Source organism: Phycodurus eques, chromosome 18 (genome assembly GCF_024500275.1).
Source record: "Phycodurus eques isolate BA_2022a chromosome 18, UOR_Pequ_1.1, whole genome shotgun sequence".
In the NCBI taxonomy this organism is placed as follows: domain Eukaryota; kingdom Metazoa; phylum Chordata; class Actinopteri; order Syngnathiformes; family Syngnathidae; genus Phycodurus; species Phycodurus eques.
Genome location: NC_084542.1, coordinates 3,930,831 through 3,949,073, shown reverse-complemented (window position 1 = coordinate 3,949,073; position 18,243 = coordinate 3,930,831). Strand labels below are relative to the sequence as shown.

At 42.8% G+C, this 18,243-nt stretch overlaps 1 protein-coding gene across 3 annotated transcripts in view; it reads left to right on the top strand.

Moving 5' to 3' along the window:
• The window catches only part of LOC133417054 (kinesin-like protein KIF13B), a 65,466-nt gene that overhangs the window by 29,662 nt on the left and 17,561 nt on the right, over nucleotides 1-18,243 (top strand). For 2 of the 3 annotated variants that reach the window (XM_061704511.1, XM_061704513.1), the window contains exons 11-36: nucleotides 11-122; nucleotides 333-545; nucleotides 1,527-1,637; nucleotides 1,773-1,907; nucleotides 2,012-2,142; nucleotides 3,717-3,803; nucleotides 4,244-4,428; nucleotides 4,673-4,901; nucleotides 4,972-5,134; nucleotides 5,940-6,086; nucleotides 9,051-9,200; nucleotides 9,302-9,415; nucleotides 9,524-9,697; nucleotides 11,362-11,519; nucleotides 12,035-12,167; nucleotides 12,288-12,428; nucleotides 12,567-12,596; nucleotides 12,722-12,821; nucleotides 13,356-13,482; nucleotides 13,600-13,655; nucleotides 13,737-13,855; nucleotides 13,977-14,153; nucleotides 14,982-15,074; nucleotides 17,452-17,604; nucleotides 17,693-17,770; nucleotides 17,904-17,960. In XM_061704511.1, coding sequence (XP_061560495.1) covers nucleotides 11-122; nucleotides 333-545; nucleotides 1,527-1,637; nucleotides 1,773-1,907; nucleotides 2,012-2,142; nucleotides 3,717-3,803; nucleotides 4,244-4,428; nucleotides 4,673-4,901; nucleotides 4,972-5,134; nucleotides 5,940-6,086; nucleotides 9,051-9,200; nucleotides 9,302-9,415; nucleotides 9,524-9,697; nucleotides 11,362-11,519; nucleotides 12,035-12,167; nucleotides 12,288-12,428; nucleotides 12,567-12,596; nucleotides 12,722-12,821; nucleotides 13,356-13,482; nucleotides 13,600-13,655; nucleotides 13,737-13,855; nucleotides 13,977-14,153; nucleotides 14,982-15,074; nucleotides 17,452-17,604; nucleotides 17,693-17,770; nucleotides 17,904-17,960 — 3,373 coding nt within the window. The remainder of the gene's footprint in view (nucleotides 1-10; nucleotides 123-332; nucleotides 546-1,526; nucleotides 1,638-1,772; nucleotides 1,908-2,011; nucleotides 2,143-3,716; nucleotides 3,804-4,243; nucleotides 4,429-4,672; nucleotides 4,902-4,971; nucleotides 5,135-5,939; nucleotides 6,087-9,050; nucleotides 9,201-9,301; nucleotides 9,416-9,523; nucleotides 9,698-11,361; nucleotides 11,520-12,034; nucleotides 12,168-12,287; nucleotides 12,429-12,566; nucleotides 12,597-12,721; nucleotides 12,822-13,355; nucleotides 13,483-13,599; nucleotides 13,656-13,736; nucleotides 13,856-13,976; nucleotides 14,154-14,981; nucleotides 15,075-17,451; nucleotides 17,605-17,692; nucleotides 17,771-17,903; nucleotides 17,961-18,243) is intronic. The other variant, XM_061704512.1, reaches the window with a different exon arrangement.

Genomic DNA, 18,243 nt, shown 5'->3' with positions numbered 1-18,243 from the left:
CTGCCTCCAGGTCTCTCAGCACATTGGGTTTGGTTATCTCGGCCTTGGCAGACCAGGGTGCAGGGAAGAACAGGAGCAAGTTTGTTCCCTACAGGGACTCAGTGCTCACCTGGCTGCTCAAGGTATCAAGAGAAAAATTACAGAAAAGGAAGATTGTACTCTCTTCTGTACTGTTTTACCTGTTTGCATGTTCAATTTTAATTTTTTTGCGAATTTGCATTCCTTCTGCTTTGTTCGGAAAATGAGTTTTGTGCAGTCTGAGTTCTTAGTGTTACATATTTGATTCCTAAATGTTGTCACAGATGTTGATGAAGAGGTGTCTGTAACTGCAGGACAGTTTAGGGGGGAACAGCCGCACAGCAATGGTGGCCACCATCAGCCCAGCAGCAGATAATTATGACGAGACTCTGTCCACCCTTCGTTACGCCGATCGGGCCAAAAGCATCGTCAACCACGCGGTGGTCAACGAAGACCCCAATGCCAGAATTATCAGAGAGCTGCGAGAGGAAGTCGAGAAACTGAGGGACCAGCTCACAGAGGCTGAGGTTTTATATGCTGTTTGACTTACACACATGGACACAATTCGTGGTACACTTTTGTGCTGCCCATTGTCAGAAACCTTGGTTGTAGTCGCAGGTCATAGTTCTTCAGACAAGGTCATGACCCAAAGCATACAAGTAACAAACATTTGATGATGATGATTCTGAAGTTGACTTCTCTGAGCCCTGACCTACAGAAGGAGCAGTCCATTTTCATTACTTTTTTCCGCTTTTCTTTGAATAATTCTGTTGGACAACATTTCAAAAGCAAAGCCTGATTTTCGTAGTTAATCCATATTTTGTATGCATTTATTATTGTCCATCCATCCATCTATTTTCTGAGCCGCTTCTCCTCACTAGGGTCGCGGGTGTGCTGGAGCCTATCCCAGCTGTCATCGGGCAGGAGGCGGGGTACACCCTAAACTGGTTGCCAGCCAATCGCAGGGCACATAGAAACAAACAACTATTCGCACTCACAGTCATGCCTACGGGCAATTTAGAGTCTCCAATTAATGCATGTTTTTTATTTATTATTTATTTATTTATTATTGTGCTTATGTTATTTTTATCATTAATATTATCCATCCATCTATCTATCCATTTTCTATATGGTTTGTCCCCATTGGGTTCATAGGTGAGCTATAGCCTATACTTGCTGACTTTGGATAATAGATGGCGTATACCCTGGTCTAGCACAAATCTGGGCAATTGAAAGTCTTGAATGAACTTACCTGAATGTATTTGGAAGCCAGAGTGCCAGTAGAATACCCACACAAGCATGGGGAGAACATGCAAATGGAACACGATGGCCGGAGCGGAGATTTGAACCCCAAACCTCAGAACTGTGAGGCAGAGTTTTTAGGGGTTTTTTTTCTCTCTAAAATTTACCAACAATTTTGTCTATGTGTGTATAATAAAGCATCTTATTTTCCCCTTGACAAAGTAAACTAAATACAATAAATAAAAATTGAATTATGTTGTTTTCAGTCTATGAAGGCCCCTGAGCTGAAGGAGCGGCTGGAGGAGTCAGAGAAACTAATTCAAGAAATGACCGTGACTTGGGAGGAGAAACTCAGGAAGACTGAGTCTATTGCACAAGTAACAAACCCTCACACACGAGTTTCACAGCAAATTTTACCCAGACAAAATTTCAATAAAAGGGGTTGCATTTAATTCGGCTGAATAAAATTATAATTTGTTCTTGTAATAAAAAATAAATATTTTCTTCTGTAGGCGCGTCAGAGGCAGCTGGAGAGTTTGGGTATTTCCCTGCAGTCGTCTGGCATCAGAGTAGTGGACGACAAGTGCTTCCTGGTTAACCTGAATGCTGACCCTGCCCTCAATGAGCTGCTTGTCTACTACTTAAAGGTGCTGGACACATGCACAAAAATACAACATATAAACCTGAATAATCTGTATTGTTAAAGTGACTTGCTCATGTCATCTCTATTTCATGTTTTCTACATATGTAGGAGCATACTCGTGTGGGTTCATCCAAATCACAAGACATCCAGCTTTGTGGGATGGCCATCCAAGCCGAACACTGCATCATTGATATCACACAAAACAATGGTGTGGTGCTCACACCGCACTGCAATGCTCGGTATGTATTCAATAAGTCATTTTTATGCAGTACAGTGGACCCTCCCATACTGGCGGTACAGCAGCTGTGGATTCATCTATTTGCAGATTTTTTTTTTTTTTTTTTTTTTTTTTTGTGGGGGGGGACCAGCCCTTACTGGAGGCTTATCCCCACTTGTTCCTATCCCATGCGAATAGTAGAGGGCCACTGTATTACTTATTGCTGTTGTGTTTCATTTATGCTATTATTCTCTGATTTAACTGCAAAAATATAATTGAAATATATCGTTATTGCGTAATATTATTTTAATGTTGACTAAGAGACACAAAGAGAATTTATTATTGTTTAAAGGGGACAAAGTTAAGAAAACTGACTTTAGTTCGGTGTTATAAAACCTACGGCCCATGGGCCAGAACCGGCCCATCAGGGATTCCAATCCGGCTGTAGGAATAGAACTGCAATTCTTAAAATTAACTTGCAGATTTTGTCCACCGGAGGGCGTGCTGACGACCACGTAAATTACCATTTACAACTTAAATGACATTCTAAAATTGGCTGTTACTCAGGATTTTACACTTGCTATTCATGCACTTCTGAAGGCTAAAAAATGGCAAGTTTAAGGAGCAAATTAAGCCTACGTCATATCAAATGCCGTGGTAGAATCGGACATACACGATTGTGGTGCCAGTGGTGAATAGTGCTCAATTGCGTGAGACATCACCTCCCCGTCAGAACAGGCTTATTTCAACAGCGGTCTAAAATGAGGGTGAAAAGTGTGGCTTATTTCTTGGGCCTTGGGGTATTATGACGAAGCATGTCTCAGACGTGTCATTCGACACCTGGGAACAGTTTTATACTATGTTGTCATTACATAGAGATCAATAAATAAATAAAAAAAGAAAGAAAGCTATTTTGCCAATCCAGTTACATGTTCTCATAAGAGCCCCTCTTCGACCTCATCTTAACAACGTTTCAATGCTAAAAATTATAGAAATGATGTCTTCAGAAAGTTTCCTCCTCTATGATCTCATTTGAGGATGGAAGAATTGCCTCCAAAGGTTTCTGTTCGGAGGTGTACTGCAGTCCACCCTCATAGTTCTTCTTTTTTAAGGATGCTCCACAAGTTCTCGATTGGGTTGAGGCCAGGGGACATCATTATTTTTTTCCCCTGACATACCCATAGCAGCTAATGCTTGAATTGTATCTTTTACACCACTGGATGGTGTGTTGTCTTGCATGAGTATTATTTTTCTACAGAAGGCACAGTTCTTTTTTTAACCGTGGCAGTAAGTGATAAGTTTTCGCGCAACATTCATCAGTAAATAAAACGGTTGAAAAATTAGTCTTCATGTATTTTCTGAGCATGTTCCTCTTAGTGAGATTGTTTAGGGGTGGTCAATATAGAACATTATGCATGACAAGCCCCTGCATTAAGAGGTTTGTGAGACTCGAAACACCAGCATCTTAAAATACCTGCTTGTTACTTGCTGCATTTTAACAGCTACTCTGTTAATACGATGCGTTTGCAACATATGGCACTATTAAACTATCGGCACTATTAAAACATGTTATTTGTTAATGTTTACCCCCTGAAGGACGTGGGTGAATGGCACTGTGGTCACCAGTCCAGTGCCCCTTCATCACGGAGACCGGATCTTGTGGGGAAATAATCATTTCTTCAGGTTTGACTGACCAACTCATGTGTGTATATCTTTTTGAAAGTCACGTTTGCTGTATTTTACAACCATTAGCATGACATTTTATGCTTTATCCATCCATCCTGGGCACCAGAGCCTTCCCCATAGCTGCCCCCTCCCTCTGCAACACACTCCCAAAATAGATTTGTGACTTAACCAATATGCGAAACCTTCACCAATATGCATAACTTTTGCAAAACCTTCACCAAAAGCCATCTTTTTAAAATGTTTGATGTTTAAATTCTTTGTATTTTGCACATTTATTTTTCAGTTATTTTGTTTTTTATATTCTTTTTTACAACCCTGTACTGTTAAGGGTCTTTGAGTTTCAGAAAAGTGCTTTATGAATAAAATATTATTCCCATTGTTGTTGTTAATGTTATTTCTCTTTCTTACCTGCTGACATCCACTTTTGCCTTCAACAGAATCAACCTGCCCAAGCATTTGGTCCATCTTGGGGGTGAGGAGCAGGAGGGCAGAGCTAAAATGAAGACCTGTTTTAGTACAGAGGAGCTGGAGGTGGATGTTGATGCATCCAGTGATGTTTCTAGTGAAGTGGGCTTTGAGTTTGCTCAAGCAGAAGTCATGATGAAAGGAATGGCCAACAATGGTAAGTGAGTCTGCTGGACCAGTTTTTAAATTTGGTTCACGAGAAAACACTACCTCATTGTAAATGTTTCCTTTGTATTCATCAAAGAAAGCAAACTTTTATACCCTATTTAATACTACAATAAAATTTTTGAGTCAGGTTACTGAAAGCATTTCATTTAGTGCACTATACTGTGTTCTGTATTTAGCGATTATCTATTTAATTGTCCATATTAATAATCTCAACTTTGGTTCCACCTCTTCAGACCCCTTGCAGTCAGTGTTACAGACCCTTGAGAGGCAGCATGAGGAGGAGAAACGCTGCGCCCTCGAGCGCCAGAGGCAAATGTACGAACAGGAGCTGCAGCGGCTTCGTCAGCAGCTCAACCCTGAGAGCTCTCATCTCCTTGATGTGTCAGGCTTACCGACTAGTGGCACTGCCACTGGAACATCACCAGGCTCCCAGAAACGCATGCGGCGCTGGAGTGAAGACAGGTAAGTCCTGCTCAGTGTGGACCTTTTTATCCCCTCTGCATACATTGTATTGTATGTGTTTGTCATCAAGAGAGGCTATGATTACACGAAGCCTTCGACGTCTGAAGGAGCAGATCGTTCGCGCCAACCTGTTGGCTCAGGAGGCCTGCTTCATTGCAGAGGAGCTCAACAAAAGGACAGAGTACCTGGTCACTTTACAGATACCAGCTGCAAATCTGGATGCTAACAGGAAGGTAAGAGAATCATATGTCTTGTTTCCTCGGAACAAATGGTCTGCTTTCCATACAAAGTAGCCATGTAAGAGGGGCAGTCAAAAAGTAAAGAACCTACGAATAAGTTTTTTCTTTTAGAAATATTCCCAGTTTCTAGTTTAAATGCTTGTTTGAAGCTTCATTAAAAAAAATAAAAATAAAATAAAATATATATATATATATATATATATATATATATATATAAGGCAATGGATATATATATATATTTAAGCCTGTCAGCTAACTTGGAAATTATGTCATTGTTGTGTGGCTGTCAGAAGCAGAGAGCTATGACTGGATTGCCAGTAACGCGTTACAAAGTTCCGCCATTTTGAGTAACGAGCGAAGTAACATGTTACTTTTCCCGGGAAAGTAATGAGACGACACTTACTTCTTCGACCATTGTTACTTTTGAATCATCTTCTCTCACCAAATAGTAGGGGGGGGGGGGGGTAGGAGGGCAGCACTTTTCTGATGACGAACATGTTCAGCAAGCTGTAAAAACTGGTAAGAAGTGCAGCCTACTGAATGTTGTGAGACTGGCATACATGCCCTTGTTCATTGATGGACAGTCGGTGTTGAGAAAAAGGGACATTATATTGAAAAGTAGCGATGAAATCACCCACTTTTTGGGCTTTATTTCTGTGCGCATATTTCCTTACTATTGCAAAAAATATAGCTAGAGGAAAATTGGGCATATTACTCTATGATTGCCTCTGTTAATGTGGTGGTGTACATTATTTTTGCACCATCGAGGAATATTTAACCTCTCCCCTTTTTTTTAAAGCGTGACATGGTGCTGAGCGAGCCAGCTGTTCAGGTTCGGCGTAAAGGGAAAGGGAAGCAGATCTGGGCAATGGAGAAGATGGAGAACAGGCTGGTGGACATGAGGGATCTCTACCAAGAATGGAAAGACTTTGATGAAGACAACCCTGTGAGTCAGAAGAGTGAATCCTCAAGTGGTTGGACATACAGATTGAAATCTACAAGATTTGCTAAAGTGACTCACTCTTGTTAAATCCCTGTAAATTTGACACACTGCAGAGTGTGGTTAACAAGCTTGCCAAATTTGAATACATAAAATTAAAAAAAATCACCAAAATGAAGCTTCAAAACAGCAAAAAAATTGACATTTTCTCAGCTGTAAGAAGCTGTGGGCGTGTCCGATGAATGTGCTGAAAACATGCCCTACTCAACTTTTAACTGTCAATCAAATATGTTCATAGGTCTATGTTCTTTCTTGTACCTTCACATTTCTATATGTTTGAGGCATGAAAATATATCAATTTAAAGCCACCAGAGGCTGAAATATAGCCCACTGAGTCATCGTGGGGCTTTTCCACGCTGCGACGAGAGGCACTCGTCACCAATTAGCTCGCGTGCTAACAGGCTTCTGGACTCCGCGGACCTGCGGCGGGCTTGTCCAATATGTCACTGCCCCCTTTGGTGTTATGGAAGTGTGTAGGTCCACATAGCAGAGACACTTCAGGGAAAGTTAACCGTTTATTAAACACGGCAGCACATGTCATTCAGCCTGTAGCTCATACGACATGGCGGACATTTGTGCACATGCTTCATGCTAGTTATATAACCACAATACGGTTCAACATATTACGGTAGCCCAGAAAATACAAAATACATAGCACTTGGCAAATTAAATAACGACACCCAGCTGAAATGTAAATTATGGCATCCAGGGAAGATGCATTTTTTTTTTTTGGGGTGTAGGTATAGCTAGCCCCTCCTTGAGCCGTCACCTTGTCGTGGTGGAGGGGTTTGTGTGTCCCAGTGATCCTAGGAGCTAAGTTGTCTGGGGCTTTATGCCCTTGGCAGGGTCACCCATGACAAACAGGTCCTAGGTGAGGGACCAGACAAAGCACGGCTCAAAGACCCCTAATGATGACGACAAACAATGGACTTCATTTTCCCTTGCCTGGATGCGGGTCACCGGCGCCCCCCACTGGAGCCAGGCCTGGTGGTGGGGCTCGAAGGCGAGCGCCTGGTGGCCGGGCCTGCACCCATGGGGCCCGGCCGGGCACAGCCCGAAAGGGTAACGTGGGTCTCCCTTCCCATGGGCTCACCAACTGTGTCCTGGTTGACACGCCTCTGCAACATCGCGTGGACATCGGGGACAGTGCCTCTGGATTGGCAGACTGGGGTGGTGGTCCCCCTTTTTAAGAAGGGGGACCGGAGGGTGTGTTCCAACTACAGGGGGATCACACTGCTCAGCCTCCCTGGTAAGGTCTATTCAGGGGTGCTGGAGAGGAGGGTCCGCCGGGAAGTCGAATCTCAGATTCAGGAGGAGCAGTGTGGTTTTCGTCCTGGCCGTGGAACAGTGGACCAGCTCTACACCCTCGGCTGGGTCCTCGAGGGTGCATGGGAGTTTGCTCAACCAGTCTACATGTGTTTTGTGGACTTGGAGAAGGCGTTCGACCGTGTCCCTCGGGGAGTCCTGTGGAGGGTGCTTCGGGATTATGGGGTACCGAACCCCCTGATACGGGCTGTTCGGTCCCTGTACGACCGGAGTCAGAGTTTGGTCCGCATATCCTGCAGTAAGTCGGACTCGTTCCCGGTGAGGGTTGGACTCCGCCAAGGCTGCCCTTTGTCGCCGATTCTGTTCATAACTTTTATGGACAGAATTTCTAGGCGCAGCCAAGGTGTAGAGGGGGTCCGGTTTGGTGGCTTCAGTATTGCATCTCTGCTTTTTGCTGATGATGTGGTTCTGTTGGCTTCATCAATCCGTGAGCTCCAACTCTCACTGGAGCAGTTCGCAGTGTGAAGCGCCTGGGATGAGAATCAGCACCTCCAAATCTGAGATCATGGTCCTCAGTCGGAAAAGGGTGGCATGCCCTCTCCAGGTCGGGGATGAGATCCTGCCCCAAGTGGAGGAGTTCAAGTATCTTGGAGTGAGGGAAGAATGGAACGGGAGATCGACAGGCGGATCGGTGCAGCGTCTGCAGTGATGCGGACTTCGTATCGGTCCGTTGTGGTAAAGAAGGAGCTAAGCCGAAAGGCGAAGCTCTCAATGTACTGGTCGATCTTCGTTCCTACCATCACCTATGGTCATGAGCTGTGGGTCGTGACCGAAAGAACAAGATCCCGGATACAAGCGGCTGAAATGTGTTTCCGCCGCAGGGTGTCCGGGCTCTCCCTTAGAGAGAGGGTGAGAAGCTCGGTCATCCGGGAGGATCTCAGAGTAGAGCCGCTGCTCCTTCGCATTGAGAGGAGCCAGATGAGGTGGCTGGGGCATCTGATTAGGATGCCTCCCGGACACCTCCCTGGTGAGGTGTTCCGGGCACGTCCCACCGGGAGGAGACCCCGGGGACGACCCAGGACACGCTGGAGAGACTACGTCCTTCGGCTGGCCTGGGAACGCCTCGGGATCCCCCCGGAAGAGCTGGATGAAGTGGCTGGGGAGAGGGAAGTCTGGGCGTCCCTGCTAAAGCTACTGCCCCCGCTACCCGACCCGGATAAGCGGTAGAAAATGGATGGATGGATGGTATAGCTTGCTCGCTAACTGTATGCTTTAGTGGGAGAAATTTGACAAGTAATTATAACTGAGTACCTTGCAATTAGGCCGAATAGCCACTCATGGAACAAAGGTGCTCAGTTCTTCTATAGTGGGGGAGAGTTGACTCATGTTGGACGCCCAAGTGCGACACTGGCCGCTGTTTTAGCCACGCCCCCCAAAAATCAGGAAAATGGTGAAACCAGTTTAATGCTATAAACTACACTCCTTATGCTACACAGGTTTTAGTCTTGGAAGGAGTTGAGCAATCATCTTCAGACATGTAAAACCTATTTCGAAAAAAATCTCTGAATTAACTTTACAGGGTCTTTAAGAGTAATGTAATGATTGCTCTTCCGTTTTTTTTTTTTTTTTTTTTTTTAAACACAGGTGATGCGGTCTTATTTCAAACGGGCCGACCCATTTTTTGATGAGCAGGAGAACCACAGTCTCATTGGGGTGGCCAATGTTTTCCTGGCATGTTTGTTCTATGATGTAAAACTACAGTACGCAGTTCCCATCATCAACCAAAAGGGAGAGGTAGGACAGTCCTGATTATGTTTTCTCCAAATTCTTATTGTCCGGGCAGACAGATTAAAAGCTGTTGCCAAAACAATAGCTATGTTACGTTTGTTTGTCAGGTGGCGGGTCGGCTTCATGTGGAAGTGTGGCGAGGAACAGAAGACACTGAGGAAGAAGGTTCACAAGAAAGTAACACAGATGGAGATGCACAGGAGCGTAAACTGAACTGTGTGGTGAGAACTTGAGAACTCTCTCATGTGGTGCGAGATGTGTCTTGATGCATTTTGTTTTGAATGACCAAAGGAATAAGCAGGTAATATGCTTTTCTGTTGTCGCCTCAGGTAAAAATCCTCCAGGCTACCGGTCTTCCTCGTCACCTGTCGAACTTTGTCTTCTGTCAGTATCACTTTTGTGGGGAGACCGAACCTATGTTCATCCCTCCAGAGATGGCGCGGGCGCCCTCGCCATCTGCTTCCAAAGACCCTCAGTGCACAGTTGTTTTTGACAGCTCCAAGGTATCACTTCATGATTTACGACCCCAATTCCAATGAAGTTGGGACATTGTGTTAAACAAAAATAAAAACAGAATACAATGATTTGCAAATCATGTTCAACCTATATTTATGAATACACTACAAAGACAAGATATTTCATGTTCAAACTGATAAACTTTATTCTTTTTAGCAAATAATCATTAACTTCGAATTTTATGGCTGCAACACGTTCCAAAAAAGCTGGGACAGGTGGCAAAAAAGACTGAGAAAGTTGAGGAATGCTCATCAAACACCTGTTTGGAACATGCCACAGGTGAAAAGGCTAATTGGGAACAGGTGGGTGCCATGATTGGGTATAAAAGGAGCTTCCCTGAATTGCTCAGTCATTCACAAGCAAATATGGGGCAAGGTTCACCTCTTTGTGAACAAGTGCGTGAGAAAATAGTCGAACAGTTTAAGGAGAATGTTCCTCAACGTACAATTTCAAGGAATTTAGGGATGTCATCATCTGCGGTCCATAATGTCATCAAAAGGTTCAGAGAATCTGGAGAAATCACTGCATGCAAGCGGCAAGGCCGAAAACCAACATTGAATGCCCGTGACCTTTGATCCCCCAGGCGGCACTGCATGAAAAACCGACATCAATACGTAAAGGATATCACCACATGGGCTCAGGAACACTTCAGAAAACCAATGTCAGTAAATACAGTTCTGCGCTACAGCCGTAAGTGCGACTTGAAACTCTACTATGCAAAGCAAAAGCCATTTATCCACAACACCCAGAAACGCCACTGGCTTCTCTGGGGCCGAGCTCATCTAAGATGGACTGATGCAAAGTGGAAAAGTGTTCTGTTGTCCGACGAGTCCACATTTCAATTGTTTTGGGAAATTGTGTACGTCTTGTCCTCCGGGCCAAAGAGGAAAAGAACCAACCGGACTGTTCTGGATGCAAAGTTTAAAAGCCAGCATCTGTGATGGTATTGGGGCTGTGTTAGTGCCAATCGCATGGTTTAACTTACACATCACCATTAATGCTGAAAGGTAGATACAAGTTTTGGAAAAACCATCCAAGCAACGTCTTTTTCATGGACGCCCCTGCTTATTTCAGCAAGTCAATGCCAAACCACATTCTGCACGTGTTACAACAGCGTGGCTTCGTAGTAAAAGAGTGTGGGTACTAGACTGGCCTGCCTGCAGTTCAGACCTGTCTCCCGTTGAAAATGTGTGGCGCATTATGAAAATACGCCAACAGAGACTCCGGACTGTTGAACAGCTGAAGCTGTACATCAAGCAGGAATGGGAAAGAATTCCACCGACAAGGCTTCAACAATTAGTGTCCTCAGTTACCAAACGTTTATTGGATGTTGTTAAAAGAAAAGGTGAAAACATGAACCCTGTCCCAGATTTTTTGGAATGCGTTTCAGCCATAACATTCTCAGTTAATGAGTATTTGCTAAAAACAATCAAGTTTATCAGTTTGAACATTAAATATCTTGTCTTTGTAGTGTATTCAATTAAATATAGGTTGAACATGATTTGCAAATAATTGTTTTCTGTTTTTATTTGTTTAACACAACGGCCCAACTTCATTAGAATGGGGGTTGTACAATTATTAATGTGAAGTCTTCATCGTAATTGGAATTTATTATGAAATGGTTGATTTGTACTTTGTGCTGTCTTTTTAGGAGTTGTCAGTGCCGGTGTCAGAGGACTTTCTCGAGTATTTGTCTGAGGGTGCGGTGGCAATCGAAGTGTATGGTCACAAACAGGACAACCATCGGAGGAACCTGGCACTGTGGGACCTCGGTGTAATTCAAGCCAAAACACGCTCACTCAGAGAGAGGTTTACAATCTCACAATTATCCAATTTTATTAAGAAATCACTTGAAGAAGTTCAGAGTCTAGGGGAAAAAATGTATATGTAATATATACTTAAAGGACTGCTAAATAGGATTTTCTATGTTGATATTTGTTTTTACTCATCTTTACTTGCTCGTGTGTGTTTAGCGCATCTGTCTCACAGTCAAGAGCTTCTGGGTTCGACTCTCGGCCAAAGCCTTCCTGTGTGGCGTGCATGTTCTTCCTCTGCTTCCTCCATATTCTAAAAGCATGCATGTTAGGTTAATTGAAGACTTTATTTTTCATAGGTGTTAAGTAGATTTTTGTTTGTCTATAAGTACCCTGCAATGACGGGCAATAGGTCCAGATTGTACCCCGCCTCTTGCCCAAAGTCAGCTGGCAAAGGCTCCAGCTTGCCTGCTACCTTGACTAGTAAACGTTGGAGAAAAAGGATGGATGGATGACTAACCTTGTTAGAAGTATTGCAAATTCTTTTGTTCTTTTCCCCCAACTCGGCAGGTGGAGTGAGGTGACTCGGCGGGTGGACCTGTGGGTGCAGCTCATGGAGCTCAATGATGCAGGGCAATTCACACCAGTAGAAATTCTTTCTGCTAAGGATGTACGCACTGGAGGAATCTTTCAGCTCAGACAGGTGTGTATTTCTTTTTAATAAGTTTGCCTGCAGTTAGTTATTCAGTGTCACATTGGTCTGGAAAACATATTTTTATTGCTCATTATCCAAAACCTACACTTGTGAAACATTGCCATCCAGGGTCAGTCTCGTCGTGTCCAGGTGGAGTTGCACTCTGTGGCAGACTCTGGCACAATGCCGCTCATCTCCAGCTCCATCCTCTCTGTGTCCATTGGAGACGTCAAGGTCCAAAATACACCAAAACGCAGGGACTCATTGTTGGTAAGGGGAGATGATTATATTATATATTATATTATTAGTTGATCTTCATTTTATATGCCAACCATCTGCCCTTCCTGGTTTAAATACCACAGATGATCATTTCTATCAAAATATTGATCTAAAAATATAAATTTTCAGGCTAGGGATGAAGAAATGGACAGCTACCAAGTAAGTGCTCACACTTTGCTCTAACCGATTGTAATATATTAGCTAACGTTTTTGGCTAAACTATGAAAGTGTTTTTCTTGGTGAGCAGAACATCAAAAGGTTATTTTGCGTGTGTTTGTGTGAAGGAAGTGGATTTGGAGAGAATGAGGGAACAGTGGCTGGCCACGCTCACTCAGAGACAGGAGTATCTGGATCAGCAGTTGCAGAAAGTAGTGTCCAAACCAGGTACAGATCTCTTCAAAAACTCCACTGTCTTACGGTGTACATTTTAAGGAAACACCTTCCCGCTTCTACCACCAGTAGGCAGCACATAAACTATATTAAAAAAGGAGTGATAATAAAAACATAATTAATCCAGAAATGTCACTAGCACAGCCATATGAATAATACAGAAGCATCAAAAGGGTCAATAACATGGGTCATTGATTTCCCCTCTGTAAAAAAAGGCTCTTTAGCTCAAGGTTGTTGTTATTGAGAGCTGGGCTAGGCTCCACCTCCCTGCAACTTGTTTGTAGGATATAGAATATAAATAAAGGACGGATGTGTCATTGGTTGTTTTAAAAGGTTGCAGCAGTATTATTAAAGCGTTTGTAATATTTTGTCACGTGTTTTTATTGTAATTATGGTTGGCAAGACATTTCAAATTGCAGTTGGATACATCCCCCTTCCTCTATCTCAATCATTTTTAAGTAACATTATCTTCTCTCCCTCATTACCAAACAGTGATTTCACCCGTTTCACCTGTGTATGTGCACACAGATAAGTCAGAGGACGATTTGGAGAGGGAGTCCCAGCTGCTGGAGTGCCGTCTGACACTCACCGAAGAACGCAATGCTGTTTTGGTGCCGTCAGCTGGCAGCGGCATTCCTGGAACACCGGTTGAAAGGTGTGTGTGTGTGTGTGTGTGCGCGCATTTTAGCATTAAAACTTCCCACTTCGTCTCTATAATTACTAAGTGGTTTACTCACTTAAGCCAAACACTGATGCTGCTGTTCTCTTGCAGAGTTCCTGTGCCTGGGATGGAAACGCACATCCCTGTCCTGTTTCTGGATCTCAGTGGTATTTTGTCTGTAATTCTTTCGACACTTTCCTTCACTGACTCTATGGTGAACTCACTTCCTTAATTTTTTTGGTCTTTAGCTGATGATTTCCAGTCAAACCTTTCAGCCCCTCCAGCTGGGGGTGTGGATGCCTATCTTGGTGGGGAGTATGAAGACGACTTCTTTGACCTTCACATTGTCAAACACTACGATTCAGAAGTAAGGTGCCATTCACCAGTTCTGTTCTGCAAACCTAAACTTTGATTTATCCTATTTGGTTAATTAAATATTTGATGAAAACATTTCATTCCCTGTTAATTTACCGTTTTATGTGGTCTAGGTGAAAGTGGAGGCATCCTGGGACTCAACAGTACACGAGTGCCCCGAGCTCAGCCGTGTAACATCTGGTGAGCAGAGGGTCTACCTGACGATCCGTGTCGTGGTTGAGTTGAGCCACCCCGCCCACATGCAATTGGTCCTGAGGAAACGCATCTGTGTTAATGTCAGTGGGAGAAAGGTAAGGTTTTTTTTCCTCCCGTTTTTCAACAGATTTACACTAACTAATTTACAGACTTTGTAGTGGGTAGGGCATACGGTATGTGTATATATGGTGTAAAGAGTACGTGTCGTGATAGTAGAACGTTTGTGTCGCGATCATGAGAAAAAGAAGGCACAGTTCGGGGAGTGAATTACGAACTTCATGTAAAAAAAAAAAAAAAAAAGCCCTTGATGTTCAACACGAGCTATGCCGTAAGTCAGCGTTTCAAAGTTGTATATCTGTAAATAAATTATTTGTTGTTATATAGTTTGAGGGGTTACAAAAGCAAAAAACAAAACCGTCAGTCACTGTTCTGCTTGACATTGTACCACAAAAAAGGTCAGAAACAGGTGTTTTTTATGAAACGAACCTATGTTCTGCTGATTATGAAAGAGAGGAGAAAGAAAAGATAAAAACAACTTTTTCTAGTGAAAGAAGGGATTACTCTTTCTATTAGTAGTTTACATTGTCACAGACAATCATTCACACACAATATTCTGTGGGTCTTGAAAGAGCGGTCAAAATCCTCTAAAACAGCTGGCAATATGGGGAACTCTTCCCTAAAAACGGCTAGTAGTGAATTAGTTCATTGGTAGGCATAGAGATAAAAACATGGAGTAGGGATTTTTTTAAATTTTTTTCCCCCCCTCTTGTTAACGTTTCAAGAGAAAGCATTTGAATGCTTTTTTTTGTTTTTTCAATAAATATTTAGAAATCTGAAAGACAAATCCGGGTATTAACACGAGGTTATCTATTAAGATGCAAAAGGAGCTATTTTAAGAGATTTTGCTTGTTTTGGTGATGTAGGGTTTTGCCCAGAGCCTTCTGAAGAGGATGTCCCAGCGCAGCACCATCCCAGGAAGTGGTGTCACCTTTGAAATTGTTTCAAACATCCCGGGAGTAAGTGTCCGGATTGCACCATTTTATATTGACTCAGAATATATTCTGCCCAAAAGCTACAGAATAGCACAGTGATTAACTGTAAAAAACCCTTTTTTTTACAATTTGTGACCCAAGTGGGATGCAGTTTTTCAATATAAAGGGAGCAAATCAAAAAGAATATTGTTCTCAAATGAAGGCGACCCACAACTTTAACAGCATTTGTCAGCATGTCATTCACCACACTGTTGTTATTAAACATATACAAGCAAGTGACTGTGTATCTCTAAAACCACTGGTGAAATTAGGGAAGTAAAAAAATGTTTTAACGTGTATATTTCAAGCTAAATTTACTTACACAAATGATGTTTTACTGAATGAATATTCATCAAACAAAAATTTTAAATACACATTTTCTTCCATTCCTGCCTTATGTTTTTAGTCACACAATAGTGGCTTATAGGTTGGACCAATGTGAATCACTCCATGCATAGCTGAAATGAACCCCAAATATTTCTTGTGTAACAAAATTCAAAAATTAACCTACAGTGGGTACGGAAAGTATTCAGACCCCCTTTTCACTCTTTTTTTATTTTGCAGCAATTTGCTAAGATCATTTAAGTTCATTTTTTTCCCACATTAATGTACACACAGCAGTCCATATTGAAAAAAAAAAACAGAATTGTTGAAATTTTTTCAGATTTATTAAAAAAGAAAAACTGACATATCACAGCCATAAGTATTCAGACCCTTTGCTCAGTATTGAGTAGAAGCACCTTTTTGAGCTAATACAGCCATGAGTCTTTTTGGGAATGATGAAACAAGTTTTTCACACCTGGATTAGGGGATCCTCTGCCATTCCTACTTGCAGATCCTCTCCAGTTTGTCAGGTTGGATGGTGAAGGTTGGTGGGCAGCCATTTCAGGTCTTTCCAGAGATGCTCAATTGGGTTTAAGTCAGGGCTCTGGCTGGACCATTCAAGAACAGTCACGGAGTTGTTCTGAAGCCACTCCTTCTGTATTTTAGCTGTGTAACCCGACATTGTCTTGTTTGAAGGTGAACCTTCAGCTCAGTCTGAGGGTCTGAGCACTCTGGAGAAGGTTTTCGTCCAGGATATCCCTGTACTTGGCCGCATTCATCTTTTCTTCGATTGCAACCAGTCTCCTTGCCTCTGCAGCTGAAAAACACCCTCACAGCATGATGCTGCCACCCACCATGCTTCACTGTTGGGACTGTATTGGACAGGTGATGACCAGTGTCTGGTTTTCTCCACACATGCTACTTAGCTTTAAGGCCAACAATTTCTATCCTCGTCTCATCAGACCAGAGAATGTTATTTCTCACCATCTTGGAGTCCTTCAGGTGTTTTTTTAGCAAGCTCAATGCGGGCTTTCATCTGTCTTGCACTGAGGAGAGGCTTCCGTCGGGCCACTCTGCCATAAAGCCCTTACTGGTGGAGGGCTGGAGTGATTGACTTTCTAGAACTTTCTCCCATGTCCTGACTGCATTTCTGGAGCTCAGCCACAGAGATCTTTGGGTTCTTCTTTACCTCTCTCACCAAGGCTCTTCTCCCCCAATTGCTCAGTTTGGCCGGACGGCCAGCTCTAGGAAGGGTTCTGGTCGTCCCAAGCGTCTTCCATTTCAGGATAATGGAGGCCACTATGTTCTTAGGAACCTTACGTGCAGCAGACATTTTTTTGTAACCTTGGCCAGATCTGGGCCTTGCCACAATTCTGTCTCTGAGCTCTTCAGGCAGTTCCTTTGACCTCATGATTCTTATTTGCGCTGACATGCACTGTGAGCTGTAAGGTCTTATATAGACGGGTGTGGCTTCACTAATCAAGTCCAATCAGTATAATCAAACACAGCTGGACTCCAATGAAGGTGTAGAACCATCTCAAGGATGATCAGAAGAAAGCACCCAAGTTAAATATGAGTGTCGCAGCAAATGGTCTGAATACTTATGGCTGTGTGATATTTCAGTTTTTCTTTTTTAATAAATCAAAAATTTCAACAATTAAATTTTTTCTGTTCATATGGGGTGCTGTGTGTACATTAATGAGGGAAAAAAAAATACTTAAATTATTTTAACAAATGGCTGCAATATAACAAACTTTCCGTACCCACTGTAAACTTGCTCATTTTACAGCCATCTTGGTTAACTAAGGGCACGAGTATCAGTTAAGGTTGCCGATACCACGATTGTGCAACCGGCACGGTTTTAGTGTAATTCAATACACATTTGTACTGTACCATTGATACGGTATTTAATAATGATAGCAGATGTAATGTTTTATTTATCTCACAAGTAAAACTGAAACATGATTTATCAAGAGTAGCCGATAATCCCCTTAAATATTACTTTTCCTTTTGCTGATTTGTACCCTTGTTACCTCAGGATTTTCACGGGCCAGAAGACAGAGAGATGCTGGCGCGATTGGCCGCTAGCACGGATGATGATCAGTCAGGCGACAGTGAGGCAGCGATAGAAAAATACCTGCGCAGTGTCTTGGCTGTGGAGAACATTCTCACTCTCGACAGACTGCGACAGGTTGTGGCATACAGTAAATATAGAGCATATACATAAATATACTGCCCCCTCCCAACTTTCCTATTCCTAACTTAATATTTGAGTATAGGAGGTAACAGTGAAGGAACAACTAGCAGTCAGAGGGAAAGCTCCCAGACGCTGCCTCAGCACGCCAACCGTCCACCGGGTAAGTTAACAACAGTTTACTGCTAACTCATTCCTGGGTCTTCGTGGCCGTCAAGGTTTTTTTTCTTCACCCCTGGGCTGAACTGCAGTCACTAACTCTCTACTACATGCTGCTTTTGCAATTCCCCACTCAGCTCTCAGCCAGCAATCTGGATGTGTTCTCTTCAACTCATAAACTTGGTGACTTCAAGGTGAGAAGCATAGTACTGCAGCTTCGTCTTTTGTTTATTTTTGTTGTTGTTAATAGTCCTGAACCCTGTGATTTTTCTTTTTTTTTTTTTTTTTTTTCCCTCCTTGCTATATATTGTACAAAAAAAAGTTTTTTGTGTGAAAAAAATACTTTAAGATGATTTTCTTCTAAAGGATCCTGATTAAATTCTCGCGTAGTATTGTGCAAATGCAACCAATGTGGTGTCTGCAGGCTGACCACAGAGAACCTTCTTGTGCAAAAACACACGCCCCCAACCTGGATGT